Below are 18,474 nucleotides of genomic sequence, written 5' to 3'. Positions count from 1 at the left end.
CCCAGGGTACACGTGCTGCCAAGTTGGAGTGTAGGTTCTCGCAAAATCCCGAGCTGGGGATACCTCGAAAAGAGATCACCAGAAGCCAGTTTTGGTTCATGAAAAACAAGTCAGGCCTCCTCTGTGTCATCTCCTTTGCTGATTAGCACCCTAGACCACAGTCAGGAACTTACTGCAGTCACGAGGTGCCAGAGTTTCAGCTGGCCCTGTGACCAGTGTGCTTATTGGTGTGGTTATTTGATTAATACCCTGTCTCCGCCCTAACTTCAGGTGAATGAGGACTGTATAGGTTCGTTCATGTTTTGATTGTTTCCAGGACACAGCAGGGGACCAGCAAGTAGTAGGCAAAGCGTACAGAATAAATGAAGGAGGGGATGATTGTGCTTTGTTCTTACACTGGCCTCCATGTAATGACAGCCAGAGAACCCCACAGTTGCCGAACACTGTGACACTGAGCAAAGTCACATCGGAGCCTGACTGGGTTCACACCCCTACCTGCTCTCTGACTCGACAGCCCTGATCTGACTGCCCTCACCCTTCCCCTCCAGGGTGTGGCCATTCCTCTGCCTTCTTTGTGCCATTTTGTGTCTATCTACGCAGGCTCTATGTTTCTGTCCGTTGACTTTAACTCAGGTTGCAATGTCCTTTTAGCATTTTCAGAATCCATTTTGTCCCCTATCTTACCCTTCTTTTGTATCAGGGTACACTTCAGCTTCAGAATCTGAAAAAACAAACAAACAAAAAACCCAAGACCACCTTAAATTAGAAGTAAGTTACCTCCTCAGAGTACAGACTTGCATTGACCTGAGGCCCCTTTGTTCTGGGAATGCCATCTGTGTAGGCAGTTGAGTTTCACAGCTGCCAGTAGGCCCCCACCATTCCTTCGTAGGGAGACTTAACGCTCAGAAGTAGCCCAGACAGATGCTTCAGACTTGAAAGTTGCACGGATTGTGAGGGCAGAGACTAGGTCTGTGTTCTAGCAGAGTTTCTGTCCTCAGTCCTGTTGCTTCTTTGGAAGAAATGTGTTTTGTTTGTGTTGTTTGCTGCAATTTGGACATTTAAAAAGAAGCACATCTCTCAGACCTGCATCTTGGTTGGGATACTGAGAATTCAGTGTACTCATCAAACAGTGCACAGAAAACATGGAGCTGCCATGCAGCGAGACCTGCAGGCCGGCTGCCGTGCAGACTGATTGGCTGACCAGACCTCGGGGGAAACAGAGAAACTCACTGGGGCTTGGCCCTACCCGAACTGGACCTCGGGAGCCCCACCCTGGGTTCAGGCCAGGCCGAATCACCCAGAATGTCCTGACACACGCAACTGGGTTCCCTGGGCCCAGAGGGACAGAGGCCTGCCCTGTGGTTGGGGGCCAGTGTTCCCTGAGTTAGATGGGCTTTCCTTCTGTACGTCATCTGGAAAAGAGGACTTAGGCTGGCATTCATCTGGGCAGAGGGGCTCTGGCCCCTCTCTTTAGAGCTCAGCAGGGTGTGTCCACCCTGTTGCCTGACTTGGCTGAATAGAGGGAGTTGGTGCTGAGGAACATTCCAGGCCCTCTCTTCCTTCCCCCTTGGAGATTTCCTCCCTAGCATTGATTTATCAAACTATCTAGTTCCTGCTAATTGCTGGATGGGCACAAATTGGGGGTGTAGACACTCCCCAAGTAGTCATCTCACGCTCTTGGGAGGGGTGGCCCAATATATGATGATGTCAGTTCTCCCTCAGTTAATCTAAACTTCACTGTAATCTCAATAACAATTCCAGCTATGTAAACTTACTCTGAAATCTGTGAGGAGAAATAAAGGTCTGTAGATACCTAAGTGAAATGGGTGGGGGTGGGCAGGAAACTCACTCCCATAGATATTCAGGTATACTACAATGACATCGTTTTAAAAACAAACAAACAAAAAACCAATATGGCGTTAATGAAAGAATAGACAACCTGCTGGGACAGCATGGAGAGTTCAGAGTTGGATCTCTGGTTATAGGGGAGCTTAGTATGTGATAAGAGGTACATCACAAGCCAGTGGGGAAAGAGTTGTTCTTATTGGGAAAACTCTGACTCACTTTATAGAGAAAAATGATGTTATCCCATACAAGGTGGATACTCAGATAGTGGATTAAAGAATCAATGTGGGGACTTCCCTGGTGGCACAGTGGTTAGGAATCCGCCTGCCAGTGCAGGGGGACACAGGTTCGAGCCCTGGTCCGGGAAGATCCCACATGCCGTGGAGCAACTAAGCCCGTGTGCCACAGCTACTGAGCCCATGTGCCACAGCTACTGAAGCCTGCGTGCCTAGAGCCCGTACTCCACAACAAGAGAAGCCACCGCAATGAGAAGCCCGCGCACCACAACGAAGATTAGCCCCTGCTCACCGCAACTAGAGAAAGCCCAAAGCTTCGCAGCAGCGAAGGCCCAGAGAGGCCAAAAATAAATAAATATTTTAAATATGTATGTTATTTTAAGCCACTAAGTTTGTGGTAACTTGTTACACAGCAGCAGAGAACTAACGCGATCTATAGACAGGTCAGACTTAGCTGGATAAAGGTGAGTAGCCATTTTGCAAGAACGTATACAGTGTGGGGGTGGCGGGGGGTGGGGGGAGATCCATTCACATGTATCCTGTGCAGAGGAAGGGAATGAGAGAGAGATACAGAGCTAAAAGAGAATAAATAAAACGAGAGAGGGGTTTTACGTGGACCAAAGATGAAAATGTGCCAAGGAATTTAACTCAGCTTGAGAGTATAATGAGCCACATCTGAGGTCCAATGGCAGGTGAGGAGGCAGCAATGTCCACTCCTTCAAGAGAGACGGTTCAGTTGGGCAGGCGGATAAAGAAACAGCCAATGCTACCCAAGTGGGTAAGTGCTGTGAGAGCAGCATATGGAGAGCAATCCTGCCTGATAGGGCGTCCTGCCTTTCTCTTCATAATGAATGACTTTTAAAAATATATTTATTTATTTATTTATTTTGTTTTGGCTGCACGGGGTCTTAGTTGTGCCACGCATGCGGGATCTAGTTCCCCGACCAGGGATTGAACCTGGGCCCCCTGCATTGGGAGCACCGAGTCTTACCCTGGTACTGGACCACCAGGGAAGTCCCATAATGAATGACTTTTCATGTGAATGCCTAAAAGCCCAGCTCAAATTGTTTTTTGTTTTTTGGTCTCTTTGAACAAAGGGATTTCTTGACTCAAGTGACTGAAAAGTCCAAAGGTAGCTTTCAGGCACAGATGCATTCAGGTACTGCAAATAATGTCATCAGGATGTCCCTTAGAGCTTTTCCAGTCTGCTTCCCTCTGGGTTGGTTTCATTCTTAGGCTGAGCCCCTTGGGGGACAAAGATGGTCCCCGGCAGTGCCAGCTGTAGACTCTCCATCTGACAAACCTAGAGGTGTGGGCATCCCTCTCCCAGAGTTTCCCACAAAGTTTCCCACAAAGACGGATGCTCTTTGGCCCAGAAAGAGTCACATATGCCCATGCCTGAACCAATCCCTATGACTCTGATGGCCACACCGGGGTGGCACAACTGTCTGGGTCGATAAGGGGATCGTGGCATGGGGACTGGCACAAGCAAAAAGCCCAGCAACATGAAGCTGGACCAGCAGAACGTGAAGCCCCCTGCTGCCCGGCAATTCCAGGGCAGCAGGCGCCACCAGAGCCCTGGACCGGGGGAGGTATGAGCAAATCCGCAATGTGCAGGCTTCACTTGGCAGCTGGTGGTGGGTGGCATGGGGGAGTAGTGACATTAGGGCCCTCTAGCATTTCCTCCAAGAAAGAAAGTGCCTCAAGAAATACCTCCCTCTAGGCCCTTCTTCCTGCCAAAGAGTCCCTTTCCTAGAGAGCAAAGAGGCTAGCATGCTGTGTTTCAGCACAAATGGCTGGGGGAGGGCCCCCGTGGGATCCTGGGTCATTGCAAGAGAGTCCATATGGAAGCATATCTATATAATCAGTTGCCTGAAAAGTACTTAACTGGTCTGTATTCATCCTGTACCAGGCAAGCTGCAGGGACAGAATGGTCACGTTCCCGCAACAAAAACCAATTCTGGGCCGGCCCCAGGGCCTGGGAATTCTCCAGCACTTAACCACCAACCTTTCTGCCCCTCCCTGCCCAGGAGCAGCTGGAAGGTGGCTGCTGGCATTGTCTTCAGAGTCACTGGGGGCCAGGCTGGGCTGGGCAGGGCCATGGTGGGGTTCTGAAGGTCAGGAATGACCTTCTTTTATGCAGCCCCCATAATATCTCTCCCCAAACCACTCCTGCCCACTGTCTGGGGTTTTGAATGCAGTTCTCAACCTCTTTCTGGCTGTGGTAGGCAGCGTGGTATGTACTGAACAGCTAGACGCACAAGGCTGAGCTCCAGCTGTGTGGGCAAAGAACGGGTAGCGGCTGCTTGGTGCTGTTCTGCGCCTGCCTCTGGAGCAGGACATGGAGCAGAGGCAAACGGGTGGATTAGTTAGAATGCTTTCAGGTGCAAGGGACAGAAAGCCCACCTAGAAGGGGCTTAAACAATAAGGGAGATGGGCCTCCTGTGCAAAGAAGCCCCAAGGTAGGACAGCCTGACGCTGCTTAGCTCAGCACTGCAGTGGCATCAACAGAGACCCAAGCCTCTTGCACCTGTCATGCTGCCCGCCTCAGTGGGCCAGCTCTGTTTTCAAATCAGCTTCCCTCATTATCACAAGAGGGCTGCCACAGTTCTAGCCATCACATCCAGCAGGGGATAGCACCCAGGAGAGGATACCTCTTCCTGGATATGTAAGAGTAAGGGAACTTTCCCCAGAATCCCCATAAGCAGTTTTTCTGTCATAGCTCACTGACCAGAATGGCATCACACACCCATTCTTGGTCAGTCTCCAGCAGAGGGGACAGGAAAACCATGACTGGCTTACATGGACTCCCCCAATAGCACAGAATTCTAATACTCTAGCAGCATCTGCTGCACCAGAACACAGAGGTTCTTCCCACTCAGAGACCGGTGGAGAGGAGACTGGAGTTCTAGTCCTGTTTTCTCCACCAGTCATTGTCTGACCCTGGACAAGTCAGGTGCCCCATCGGTCCCCCACCCACAGGCATTCTCTCCTCGCACCTTGCCGACACAACTCTGATGTGGCTTGGTGGCAATGTGCCCACAGGGAACGGATCATGACTGGAAATGGTTGTGGAGCACTTCTGCCCTTTGTTAACTACTTGCCTGGGCAGCCTCCACTGCAACTAGGGGTAACCATGTGACCTACTCCCAGGCAAGGAGAAAGAAGAAGGACTCTGCTGGGATCCTTCTGGGAGATTGTCTTCTATAAAGAAAGCCTCCTCCTTTTCTGTCCTCTGTCCTCCCTTCTTTCCAGTTTTGTTTGTCATTAAATGAGAATGTGATGTTTGGAGCTTTGGCAGCCATCTTGCAACAATGAGGGAAATACCAAGAAAATCTCAGACTTGCCAACCTCATGCTTTGGCTTTTTGGGGGCTGTGGGACAGTCCTGCAACCACATAGATTTGTTATGTGAATAAAATAAACTCCTGTTTAATTAAGCTCCCATTACTTGAGTCTTCTTTACTTGCAGCCAAACATACCCTAACTGACATAGAGCTCAGTTTCTTCATCAGTAATGTGAAAAGAATGGTTCTGATTGTAGCCATCCTCCTTTGGGCTCTCATGCTCTGTGACGAGGGTATCCTCCTAGAATTCACCCACCAGGCCACTGAGGAAAACTAGTTTCCTGCTAACTTTCTGTCTGTCCCTGCAAACTTGAGAGGACAAATGGTGAGATTAGAGATTCCCTGAGCTATTTCCTTTCCTACCAGTAAATTCTGCCCATGACCAAAATTCCCAAAGGACACGGGACAGGATCAGTTAGAATTGCATATAACAAAAACACAGAAACCTGACAGCAGTGTCTTAAACAAATAGGGTTTTGGGTTTTTTTCCTGAAGTAACAAGAAGTCTAGAGGTCAGGAGGCCACGGCTAGTCAAGTTGTTAGGGTTGGAGTGAGGTCATCAGGGAACAGGGTCCTTTCAGCTCTGCCGTCCTCAGCAGGTACCTCATTCTCATGGTCACAGGGTGGTTGATGCCTCAGAGAAGAATAAGTGGCAGGTGAAGGGCAAAGTTGAAGAGCCATCAGAGCTGCCAGGAAAGCGGTAGCCATCTTGGAAACCCCTCTCGGGGGACATCTGTCATCAGTCATCCTGGGTTGTATAGCCATCCTCAGCTTTAAGGGAAAGGAAGGGGAGGGTGGCTTTTGGGTAGACAACTAGTCACATGAGCCGGAAGACCTGGGACTCAGGCCAGCACTGCTTCCTGCTGCCCTCTGTGACCCTGGTGCTCAGTTAATGCTTCGAGCCTCAGCAGTCTCATCTGTCTGACACAAAGGAAGGAGCCACATTTCAAGTGCCCAAAGCCACATGTGGCCAGTGGCCACTGCGTTGGACAGCGCAGGCCTGGTGGCTGTACCTCTGGCTGCTAGGGTGGCAGCTGCTGGCATTAGCCAGAACAGGGATTCATTTGTGAGAGAGACGAGGGAAACTGCCAATCCCTGCTGATCTGTGGCTGTGAGTAAGACAGCTGAGAGTCAAGTGCTTTCCTGATCAGGATGCTCCATGGACATGAGGTCACCTTGATCGTATTTGTGCATCTCAGAGTCCAGACCTGTGGGCTCAGTCATGGTGGGCAGGAAGGCCCCAGAGAAGAGGCGTCGTGGCTGCTTGTGGGGGCGTATGGCAGCTTCCTGGGTGGAGAGGGGAAGAGCCCCAACAGAACATGCTCAGACTAAGAAGGAAATTTTAAAAGCCTGCCCCTGGAACATTCTGCCTCTAAAAAATCAGGTGAGCTCAGAGCAGGGAGCCAACTACAGAGAGAGGGCGAGAAGGCTTCATATTTGGAAAGTGAACAGAAACATTTGCTCAGGCTTTGGATGCAGAGCATCAGAAACTCCAGGAGGAATGAGATCAGCTGAAAAAAAAAGGGGGGGGGGTTGATCTTGTAGACCAAACAGAAACAGTGGGGAATAGGCCAAAAACGGAGTGGAGAACAGTCAGCCGTTTCCTGACTGTTCCTGTAACCTGGCTCCTCCTCTATGGAGGAAAGTGGGACCAGCTCAGGAACAGGCTGAAGGGGATGATTGACAGATGGTAGGGTAAGCAGGTAGCCAGGAGAGGAAGGGAAGCTGGGGACGCTGTAGGAGAGGGTACAGAGGGAAAGCCTGTGCTGCTGGCAGTTCACTAGGGTCACACATGGCCTGAGGCCTTTAAGAACCAAGGGAAGCCCGTCTGGGTCCCAGTAGCTCAGGGAGAAGCACTTACTGGTCCAGCCAGCCCTCCCCAGGCATGGACAAGGGCAGCAGCCATCAGCCTCTCTCCCCACAATGCAGAAAAAAGAGAGCTGGAAAAGGCGCAGAGGGAGGGACCTGGTCTGGTTTCCCTCTGGGAGGGTCAGCCCAGGCCTCCAGCGTCCCATGGACCTTGCCATCCCCATGTGGGCTCAGCCTTTAATCTCTGCTCAGCACTATAGCAGTTCCAACCATTAGCAGTGGCCAAGCAAATGCCCCTGGCCTTTGACCTTGGCACATGGCAACATTCCTCTTTTTTGGAGGAGGCGTACAACCCAGGAACTGAGAAGATCCTTCAGCCAACTTATATATCATCTCACTTAACTTCCCAATAATCATTCAAGGTGAGCATCATTCTTACTCACTTTATAGACGAGGCAACAGAGGCTCAGGGAGGTGAGGGTCACCCTGTGTAATAGCCAGGATATAGGCTTGGTTATGCTGCTGTAACAAATAGCTCTGAAATCTCATAACTTAAAACAGTATTTCTCACTCCCACTATATGTCTCCGCGAGGCTGGGAGGGGGATCTGCTCCACGCAGGCCACTCAGGGATTCAGGATGATGAAGGCTCCACTGTCTGGAGCAGTGCCTTTCTCAAACTCCCTATCGGGGAAGATACAGCCGGAGGGCCCACACGCTCGCTCCTCTATGCTTTGGTGTGACCCTGCCTAACTAGAAAGGAGCTGATGAGTCTGGGAGAGTCTGGGATGTCTGATGAGCTACACCTGGTTAGGAGGTGGAACCAAGATGAACTCAGGTGTGGCAAATGTCAGTCTCTGCTCTCATCCCCACATCATGCAGCCTCAGAGGACTGTGAAAGCTTGTTGTGAGCTGCATGGCGATACGCGAATTCAAGGAGTGTCAACACCGTGACCCCCAGACATTCTCATCAACTCCCTCCTTAGCCCAGCTCCAGGCAGAGACAGCTCTGCAAACCAACGGCCTTTGCAGGCCAGGGGACAGTTCAATGACACCACCATCACCACCCCAACTCCCGGCCTGCCCTCCCACCCTCCAGCCTGCACACTACATCCCTGCTGAGTCCCACGACCCTCAGCGGCCCTCAGGTTCCTGAGCCTGAAGTTGCCTTTTCATTCCTGTGGAATCTGGAGCCCCAGTCCCACCCCCTGTTCCCCATGCCCAGGCACCTGCCCCAGTCCTCACTGGCAGCAGCCTTGCTAACAGCCTTGCCAACCTGTTAATTATCTACTGCTAGCAGAGGTGCCTGTTAATTGAAAACTCAGCCCCCTCCTTTAATTGCTTGCCTGCCTTCTGGCTGTCTCCGTTTCCTCCGGGCCTCCTCTTGGTTCTCTCCATGCCCCCTGGGCCCTTGGTTTTCAGCCTCTGGGCTCCTGACTTCTTCCTGGTCAATACTGGTGTTTGTTTCCACCTTCTGCAGAGCTGGTTTTTGTTGCTTCTCAGGCCCCGGATGCAGGAGTTGCATCTGCAGCCAGATGGAGACGCTGCACCCCTGCCTGATCTACCGTGGGAGGCTGGGAGGCGGTTAAAGCGCTTTGCCCCGGAATTAATGGAAAGTACTGGGCCAGTGGGAGGATTCAGCGGGGGAGCAGATTTCAATTTAAACAAAAGGCCAAGCTCCTCTGGTGCAGAGCTAGCCGGAGGAGCTGCTGCCTCGAGGGCTGTTGGGAGCCTTGAAAGGGGCAGAACCAGGTGCCTGGAAGGTTCTCTCCAGACTCTCTCCCCACTCCCCACCCCCAGGGTTTCCTGACCTGCTTCCCTTGAGTCTGGGCCCTGACCTCATTCACCACTCCTCTCCCTGGCATATCACCAGATGGGCCAGGTACAGATAGAATTTGGAAGTGTCAACAACCCGATGAGTGAAAAAAACGAATTTCAGAAAAATGGGTGTAATATCCCATTCTTCTAATAAAACTCTTTGAATGTGGTGTAGCTTTATGTGTAAATATATAGTTTTTAAAAGTTTGGTAAAAAGCCCACCAAACTGATGAGTAGTTAATTTTGGAGAGTGGGATTGGGAGAGCGAGAAGGGAAGGCTAGCATTTTATCTTTACTGTTTGAATTATTTTACTAAGAAAGGGAGCAAGTGAACATTTACCCTCAATGGCTCTATAACCTTGGACAAGCCACTTAAGCACTCGGAACTTCAGCTTCCTCATCTGGAAAAGGGAGGCTGTCCTGAATCCTTACTTTCGCTCAGTATTAGGACTCTTGGTTGAGACCAACCTAAATCAACCCAAGCTTGTATAATAAAGGGGGAAGTGTTTCATAAGAGGACCCAGGGGACTTTTACACATCTGCATCTTAGGCAGGAAATGGAACGCTGGGCATGTATCTCCACCTCTCCTGGATGTGTGCCTTTTCTCTCTTTAAAAAATTATTTCTCAGCTCCCACATTCCCATGGTGGAAAATATAGCAGCAAGGTTTATGGGTCCAGCCCACTAGAAAGGCCTAGGTCCTAACTCTAAAGTCCTGGGCAAGGTTCTCATTGACTAGCTTGGTGATTGTATCAGTCCCAATAGGCTGGGCTATGCTGTAGCAACAAACAGCCCCTAAATCTCAATGACCCAAACAGTAAATTGATTTCTTGCACATGCAACATGTCCACTGTGGGTCAGCGGGAAGGCTCTGCACATCATAGTCACGAGTGACCCAATCTGACGGAGGCTTCATCTCAACAGGTGTGTCCAGAACCTCAGAGACAAGGAAAGAGACAAGAAGGACCCCTTAATTAATGCTTCTGCCTGGAAGAGCCCACACACTGGGAATTCTATGCTTTGGTGTGACCCTGCCTAGTGAGAAAGGAGTTGACGAGTCTGGGAGAGCCTGGGATATCTGGTGAGCCACAGCCAGTTAGGAAAAGGCAACAAGATGGACTCAGGAGTGGCTAATGTCTTTGCTCTCACCGCCGCATTATGCAGCCCCAAGACTGTGAAAGCTTTTGCTGTGAGCTGCATGGCGATATGCAAATTCAAGGGGTGTCAACACCATGGCCCCCAGACGTTCTCATCAACTCCCTCCTTCCTGCCTGGAAGTTATACCCACATCACTTTTTATTGGGCACAGTTTTATTTATTGATCAAAGCAAGTCGGACGGCCAGGCTGAATTGAAGTGGATAGAAAAGTCATCACGGATGGGCCTGGGATAAAAGAGACTTGAACATTTGTGATCAGCTCCAACGGCTACCATAATGACCTGTCATTAAGAGCCCCTGCCCACTCTCCTTTTACCTGACTTGTCCCCACAGGAATTCCCACTATGTAAATGAAATGTTGCCAGGAAAGAAGCAAGAGATTCCTGAGTAGGGTTCAGTCTCTAGCCATTGGTTCCTTTTGCACGGTGGGAAAAATCATCATGGCAGAGAGCTAGGAGTCCAACAGATTCTGAGACTCCCTCTGAATCCCAGAGAGTTGCCAAGTCCACCCCCTGGGACTTGGGGTCCCAGTAGGACAGGCTTCTCCCCATTCTAACCTTTCTTCTCCTCCAGCAGGAAAGACATACTACTGAGGGTCGGGGTAGCGGGGAACCTTTGGCAAATCCTGCCTGAGGATTCAGAACATAAACTGCAACTGCTCTTTGCTTCAGTGGCCCCAACCCTGGCTTCATCTTCAGAAACATCAGCTCCATGTGGTCATTTAGGAGGAGGTGCCAGGCAGATGGGAACCGGAGGACCCAGAGGCCTGGGTTCAAGGCCTAGCTCTCCCACTGACTGGCTCTGTGACCTGGGCAAGTCAGTGAACCCCTCGGAGCCTGTATCCTCATCTGTAACTGGGTTAATTACAATGCCCACCCACCTGATGGTCCTTCTGGAGGACCCCCTCGTGAGCCCGTGAGGCTCACACCCTGCTGAGGCCTTGACCGGGGCCGCCCAAGGCAGGAGTGGGCGTCAGCACCCTGGTGTTTGTTACAGCTGAGGACTGAGAGGGCAGGGGGCCTGGATCACACAGCCAGCCAGTGGCAGAGACAGGACGAGAGCTCCCAAGTCCTGTGCTCGTTCTGTGCTGCTTCCCAGAACTTGCCCCCGGAGACCTGAAAGCCAGAAGGACCAGGGAAGGAGGTACAGGGAGATCCTGCTGGCCGCTCTAGAGGGGAGAGCCTGGGGACACGGGGCCTCACTGCTGCCCATTGCTGCTTGGGCTGGGGCTCGGCCAGCTCTCAGAAACAGCGGGCCCCTCCTGCACTGCACTACTGTTCCCAATACACGACGCCATCAGTGGAGTGAAACCTCAGAGGTACCCATTAAATGCCGGCCAGGACGACACCCCAGACGGAATGAGCCTCCCCGGTACAGGGAAGGTGTACCTGAGGTGGGGTGCACCCTGCCCTCCTCTCGGCTCTGGGGCCGGGCCCAGAGGGGCTGATGTGGGCCCCTCCCCCTCTACCATCAGGCCCCTGGTTCTGGGTGCTGCTGATGGGTTAAGGGGGCTCAGGGAGCTGAGGAAGTGAGGGGTGTTTGGAGGCAGGGGACCGGGAGGAAGGCAGACAGAGCATGTTGGGGAAGACGGGATCTCAGACCCATTTTTTACAATGATGCAGACTTTTAATTCAAAACCAGCTTTCCATATCTTCTGTTTCTCCACCTGAGCGCCTCGAGGAGGGAAGTCAGGAATAGCTGAGGCACCAGAGCCCCCCTCCCTTCTTCCTGTGGCCCTCCAGATGGGGACTGCTCCCCGCCCCCCGGCCTCAGAGACTGAGGTAGGGGCTCCAGGACAGCAGAGAGCTGATCCGAGAGAAAGAGGGGGTCCGGGAGAGGCAGTGCCTTCCTTGGCCCTCAAACAGGACTCCTGGCCCCAGAATCTGGGGGCCACGCCTCATCTGCACCATCCCCACAGCTACCTCCCCCTGACCCCTCCACTCACTCCCCCCCGCCAGCACCCCCTGCCACTGCGCCTGGCCCCCAGTTAGTCAGGAGCCAGAGGGAGCACACCGGGGTCACTTCTGGCGCCAAAGGGAAGGAACATTTGTGGGCGTCACTCAGAGACAAACCTTGGGGACAACAGGGCCGGCCTGGGGGCTGAGAATTAGCCAGTCGCACCATATCCAGGGCCATAAATATGCCATGTTCTTTGACCCAGTAATCCCACTGTTTGGAATTCCTCCCAAAGACATAATTGCAAAAGGAAAAATAGCTATATGTGCACAGCTGTTTATAGCAACATTATTTATGATAGTACAAAAGTGGACTCAGCCAAAATGCTCTGCAAGTGGCAGGGGGGGAACGGAATGATGTGTCAATAAGGCAGGATACTCATTACGCAGCCCAGAAAGATGGCAAACTTGGAAAATTCTTCGTGAAATAACGTTAAGGGAAAAGAGAACAAATTTTACCTATTCATTCTGTCGGCAGACGGTGGCTGAGCATCCTGTTTGGGCGACCGCTCTAGGCACTAGAGACACCGCGGTGAATGGGCCAGGCCCCCCCATCTCCTGGAGGGGCCAGTCCAGCACTGAGCCGCATGGTAAACAAGGAGTCACAGCATCGTGAGGTGATGATCCCCGTAAGACGGGAGATGGACAGACAGACAAGTGTCTTCACCCCGGTCCTCTGCTATCCACTGTGGGGTCCGTTCCATCTGGCTGGGGGGTCAGCAGAGGGCCATGGACCCCTAAAGGGAAAGCCTTTCATCACGCAGAAGCTGAGCCCAGGAGCAAAGAAGCCGGGGCTGCCGTGAAGGCACCAGGCCGAGGGCACCAGGCCAAGGACAGTGGGCACAGCCAGACCAAAGATTCTTCTCCCCACGGAGAGGAATATGGCGGGCTGCTTTTGGGAAGTCCATGAACCCTTAAGGGTTGCAGACCAGCCAGAGGAAGAAAGCCCCTTGAGAGTGTGAGCTGGGTTTTCTACTAACCTAGGAAGTGAGAGCTCAGGAGTGATGGGGCCTGGTGGGCTGGCGTCCGTCCTGCTCCAAGCGTGAGATGTGTCCCGTGGTGGCCTGGGGGAGGTAACGGGGTTGCAGGAAGGGGTGGAAGTGTAATCTGAAGGTGGGCTGGCCACAGTCCCGCTGGTCCATGAGACCCACTCAGTGCAGAATCACCCAGACTTGGTCCTGCGTGGAGATAAGAGATTCATGCAGCACTGAGCTCGGAGGGCTGGGGCACCCGGGGGTCCAGGAGCAGGAGGCCCTTTCCACTTTCCCAGAGCCTGAAAGGAGCTCCCTGGGGTGGGGGGAGCCGAGGCACAGAAGTGCAGGGGGACCCCGAGGTCCCGGGTGGACCAGGGCTGGGGAGCAGGCAGGCCCCCTTTGTCACAGATGTCCCGCCCCAAGCAAGAGCTAAGAGACTCCCAGCTCTGGGCCCGTGGGAGGCACCAGGCAAACAGAGGAGTCGGCAAGCTAAACATGCCATTAGCAGCAAGGGAGAAGTACTGATTATCTGCACAGCTGTCAGAAGCACTTCCCTGCCCCCTCACGCCACACTTGGGGAAGGGCCGCTGCTCCTCTGCCTTCCCAGAGATGCCCGACCAGGGAGAGAAAGGTGAGAAGAACATTCGGAGCAGCCGCCCCTGGCTCTGTGCCCAGGCCTCTCCCTGATCTGGCGTTTCATCTGATGACAGGGAACCTGGAGGTGAGACCAGTCCTTGTGCCTGTCCCCCTGTAGCTGAGCCTTTGTTTCTCAAACTGTAAGTTTGAGGGGCCGGGGTGGGGGCTAGATGAAAGCATCACCACCTCTCAGGGTCCGTGGGAGCGCCCCGATGAGATATTTTGCGTGAAAGCACCTTGCAGATGGTAAAGGCCTATGGGGTCACTGGTGTTAACGATTCTTCCATCAAAAATCTCACCTTCGGGGGCTCTCACTATCTGTTTCCTCCACACAGAATGAAATTGAGGCTGAGGAGGGTCAAGCGATTTGACCAAAGTCACAGCTGCAAACAGAAGTGGGTCTTGGTTTCTGACCTAGAAACAAAAGGAAGCTCAAAGAACACCCCTCCCCCCCCATGCTGTCAAAGGGGACCCGAGGTCCAGAAAGGTGGCCACAGAGCAGGACGGAGGGCAGACAGCAGGAAGGCCGGCTCTGCCTGCTCCCACCAGGCGCGCTCCCCTGGCCACTGCCCAGCGGGGCCTTGTGCTGAGCTGGGAGCAGGTGGCCAGAGCACCTGCGGAGTGAAGTCATGGCCAAGAACTGAAGAGGCCCTGCCAGAGCTGAGTGCATTCATCTCGGCGGGGTGTCTTGCAGACCCAGGGCACGGCCTGGAGGGATACACGTCTAACGGTGGAAATGTGGGCTCCCTGCCAGCCTAAAGAGAGGGTGGGCCTGCAGCAGACCCCTAAGAAGCCTGCCCAGGCGCCTTGGAGGTCACGCCTTCTGAAACTTCTCCGTCTGTCTGAGGCCCTTGGGCACCCAGCCCCTTCCCCAAAGCCTGGCCCTGCACTCAGCCCTCCAACTCGGTCAGTCTCCCCACCTGACAGGAGACAGCCCAGGAGAAGGCCCAGAAGATGGCCCCCCGGGAGGTGAGAGGCGGAGCGAGCGCCCTGCCCGCCTGACGGCCCGCCTCCAGGCAGCCTTTTGAAAGCGCCGTGCAGAGAGCAGGCTGGGGGAGCGCGCGTGATGATCGCACCGCGTGGGCGGGGTGCCGAGGGTGGAGGGGTGACTCACAGGACAGTGGGGGACAGGGAGCTTCCCAGGGAACCGAGTGGAAGGGAAGGGTGCTGGTGACTCAGGGACGACTGGGGAGAGGGCGGCTAGGGAGGAGGCTCATCTCGGGAGCCACCAGGTTTGCTCCCAGCAACGTGCCCGCGGGCTGCTCTGCCTCGGCCTGGGCCTCTCAGAGGCTCTGGCGCAGCCGGCAGAGAGCTGCGCTCACAGCTGCCGCCGGGCTCTCGCCGCAGACTTGCTGAGAGGGCTGGGGGCTGCTGCGGGCACCCACTTGAGACGCACCCCCCCCCGCGCGCGCGCAACGGTAAATGCCTCACCCCTGGGCCATCTGGCTCCCCGGCGCCCTCTTCACCCCTGCCCTGTGCTGGGCTCCGTGACCGGTGGCCTGACTCATCTCACAACACCCCGTATCCCCCCAATGTTACAGCGCTTGGCCGTGGAGGGGCACGGGGGACGGCCGCGGCTCAGACCGTGGGATGTCACACGCGCCGGATGGCAGGAGAGAGGCAGGCCGATGAGGTCGAACCTCGACCTCGGCCTATGGCCTCCCTACCCACGTCCCCAGACGCAGGGCTCGGCCCCCATCCTCCCCACCCTCCTCCCAGACCACCTTCCCTGACACCCCGCCCGTCACCAAGTCCGCCCCCCCCCCCCAGCGTAGCTACTGTCCCCCGCACCGCCCTGCCTCCGTCCAGGCCACTGCCCCTTCCGTCCCCATCTGGAAGCCCATGGCTGGAGCCGCCCTGCGGGCGCTGACTCTAGAAAGGCCACCTCACTGCCCTGGGCCTCAGTCTTCCTACCTGCCAAGTGGGAACACTCAGAGAATCCCACAGGGGAGGGCAGGTCCCAAGGGAGACGATGTGGTGACAGCTCTTGGCCACTGAGCAGGACTCCAAAAGCGAGGGGCTCGTGTCCGACGGGATTCATTTCTGCTGCAGCAACGGCACCTGAACGAGATGGAAGTTTGTTTCCCTCTCACACCCGTCTGTGGGGAGCCCGGAGGCAACTCAGTGGCCCTGCTCTGAGGTCGGGAGAGCCCCTCCCCCAGCCCACAGCCCCGAACCTCCCAGCAGCACCAGCGAGAGGAGGCGCGTGCGGAATCCTGCCTTTCTTGGCTCTGCTTGTGCCGTGCAGCCGTGTGCCGGGCGTCTCTGGGCCTCGGTTGCCTTGTCTGTGAGGAGGACAGAATGACAGTGCCCGTACCCTCAGGAGAGGGGCCTTTCTCACAGGGACTCGGGGGAGGCTGAAGGCCATGAGGCTTCTCCCTCTGGTCCCAGGGCTCCCCGACTGACCCGTCCTCAGCCTGGGCCTCGGGGCCACAACCGTGATGGGGGCCCGCTGCTTCTTCCTCAATGGTAGGGGGAGGGCTCCAGAGGAAGAACAGGAAAACCCAGGGATGGCAGCAGTGGTAGCCTTGGGTGGCCCCTTGCTCACTCTTAGAGCCTTCCCCAGCCCGCTGCCCTGGGCCCTTTCTGGGATAGCCATGTTACTGGCAACTTGCTCCCACTGTGGTCCTTGCCTTGCTAGGGGTATTTGTCTTGTAAAATAGAGGAGGGCGATGCTTAACCAAATGAATAAAGCTTTAAGGGTGGGATGTTAGGGATTGGTGGGGAAGAATTTGGCGTGGGGCCCCCTGCCCTTCCATGTGTCCTGAGCCTGGCCTGGGATCCCAGGCCCCTCCCTTCTCCACTGCCATCTGCAGACGCCCCGCCCCCACTGCCCCCAAGACCACCACCTTCAGGGAATCACTGAGCAAGTTAGGTCACTGCTCTTTGGGAACTGGGTGACCCCCTCCCAATTACCCTTCCTGGTGAGAACTCCTGTGTGTGTGTGTGTGTGTGTGTGTGTGTGTGAGAGAGAGAGAGAGAGAGAGAGAGAGAGAGAGAGAGAGAGAGAGAGAGAGCTCGCCAGCACTCAGCCGATACCACCACTGCCCTGGCCACAGGCTTCTGATGGCTGCCCCATTGCTTCATCATGGTGTCCTTCCTCATAAGCTTGGCATTCAAGACCCTGGTAGACTCTCTGGCCATTGCCAGGTCCTCTACTTCCACCCTTCTTCCTTACTGGCCCACTCAGCCTTCCATTAGAGAGAGAAAATGCCAGCCACATTTTTTCCAGACCCCTTTACAGCCTAAGCCTTGTCATGTGACCCAATCCTAGATAAGGGGACCTGGGGGGACGTCTGCCGAGGCTTCAAGGGAAACTACCCTTTTGTGTCTTTGGATGTGTGCGGGCATATTGTCTAGTGCTATGGCAACCATTTTGTGACCATGAGGAGACCAGCCCAAGGTGGAAAACAATGTTCCTTAACCATACCATGAGATTTTTTTTTTTTGCGGAAGGCGGGGGGCTTAAGGAGTTTTATTTATCTAATTTTTATTTTTAAAAAATGTTTTGTTGTTGAAATAAACACACACACATAGAAAACAAACTTATGCTTACCAAAGGGGAAGGGGGGAAGGATATATATATATATATTATATATATATATAATATATATGCATTTATATATATATATTATATATATATATAAAATAGATAACCAACAAGGACCTACTGTATAGCACAGGGAACTACACGCAATATTTTATAATGACCTATAAGGGAAAAGAATCTGAAAAAGAATATATATATATATATAGATAGATAGATAGATAGATAGATATGAATACCATGCGTTTTTTAATTAATGCCCTGCCTCTCTTTGTTATGTGACATAATAAAACATTACGTGTGTTTATACACTTTAAGTGGGCAATTCTTTTACTTGCAGCCAGAAGCACTCTAACTGTTGAAAAGGTCCAACACTATCTAGTACCCACCTGCCTCTTCAGCTTCGTCTTCCATCACTACCCTTCTAACGCATCTCTAGGAGAAACACATTTTGCTTTCTCTTCGTTTTGCCTGCTACCTACAAAGGCCCCTCTCTTCTCTTCTAATTGGTGAATGCTTAGCCATCCCTAAAAGCCCAGATCAAATGCCCCCTCCTCTGCAAAGCTTCTGAACTCCTCCAGGCAGACCTCAAGGACTGTCTTGCTACTTCAAATGTCTTCGTGTAGAATTTCCACATAATTCTCTGTCCACTTGTCAGCTGGCCACCCCACTGCACTGTGAGCTCCTCAGTGGTGAAGACCCTTTCTCCTTTATCTGGGTCTCCCCTAGCATTGTACCTGATATCCTGCAGGTGCTTCGTAAAAGCTGAGCATCGAATGAATGAAAACATTGCTTCCTCTGTCTTCTCCAGCCCTCAGCTCTCCTAATATTCTTGCCCTACGAGGCAGGAAAGTGGCAAATCTCTCACTCCCCAGGGAAAAGGAGATCCAAGGTCACCAGACTGGTTGGGGTGGAGTGAGGACTCCAAGATGGGTTTCCTGGCTCCTGTCCAGGGCCCTTTCCAGAACCAAGTCTGGGATCTGGGTGTGTTTCAGAGCTGGCATGACAATTCGGGAGGCAGGAGCTGACCTGCCAGCCACTGAGGAGCAGAGGGGGTGAGGAGGGGGAAGGGAGCTCGGTCCTGGGAAGGGACCTGGGACCTCCTCCCCCAAGTACACACCCCTCCCCCAGCCCATGCTGGATCAAGCCTC

General features: G+C 53.5%; 1 protein-coding gene across 1 annotated transcript in view; it reads right to left on the bottom strand.

Moving 5' to 3' along the window:
- The window catches only part of LOC131765952 (glycerol-3-phosphate acyltransferase 2, mitochondrial), a 29,428-nt gene extending 13,597 nt beyond the window's left edge, over positions 1-15,831 (bottom strand). The window contains exons 1-3 of the mRNA XM_067007197.1: positions 15,691-15,831; positions 14,076-14,159; positions 13,147-13,344 (exon numbers count right to left, since the gene is read on the bottom strand). Of these exons, the coding sequence (XP_066863298.1) occupies positions 13,147-13,344; positions 14,076-14,159; positions 15,691-15,817 (409 nt within the window). The 5' untranslated portion in view covers positions 15,818-15,831. The remainder of the gene's footprint in view (positions 1-13,146; positions 13,345-14,075; positions 14,160-15,690) is intronic.
- Between the last annotated feature and the right edge of the window lie 2,643 nt (positions 15,832-18,474).

The sequence above is a fragment of the Kogia breviceps genome, chromosome 11 (genome assembly GCF_026419965.1).
Source record: "Kogia breviceps isolate mKogBre1 chromosome 11, mKogBre1 haplotype 1, whole genome shotgun sequence".
In the NCBI taxonomy this organism is placed as follows: Eukaryota; Metazoa; Chordata; class Mammalia; order Artiodactyla; family Physeteridae; genus Kogia; species Kogia breviceps.
The sequence above is the reverse complement of the archived record's forward strand: the minus strand, read 5'-3'. Positions and strand labels throughout refer to the sequence as shown.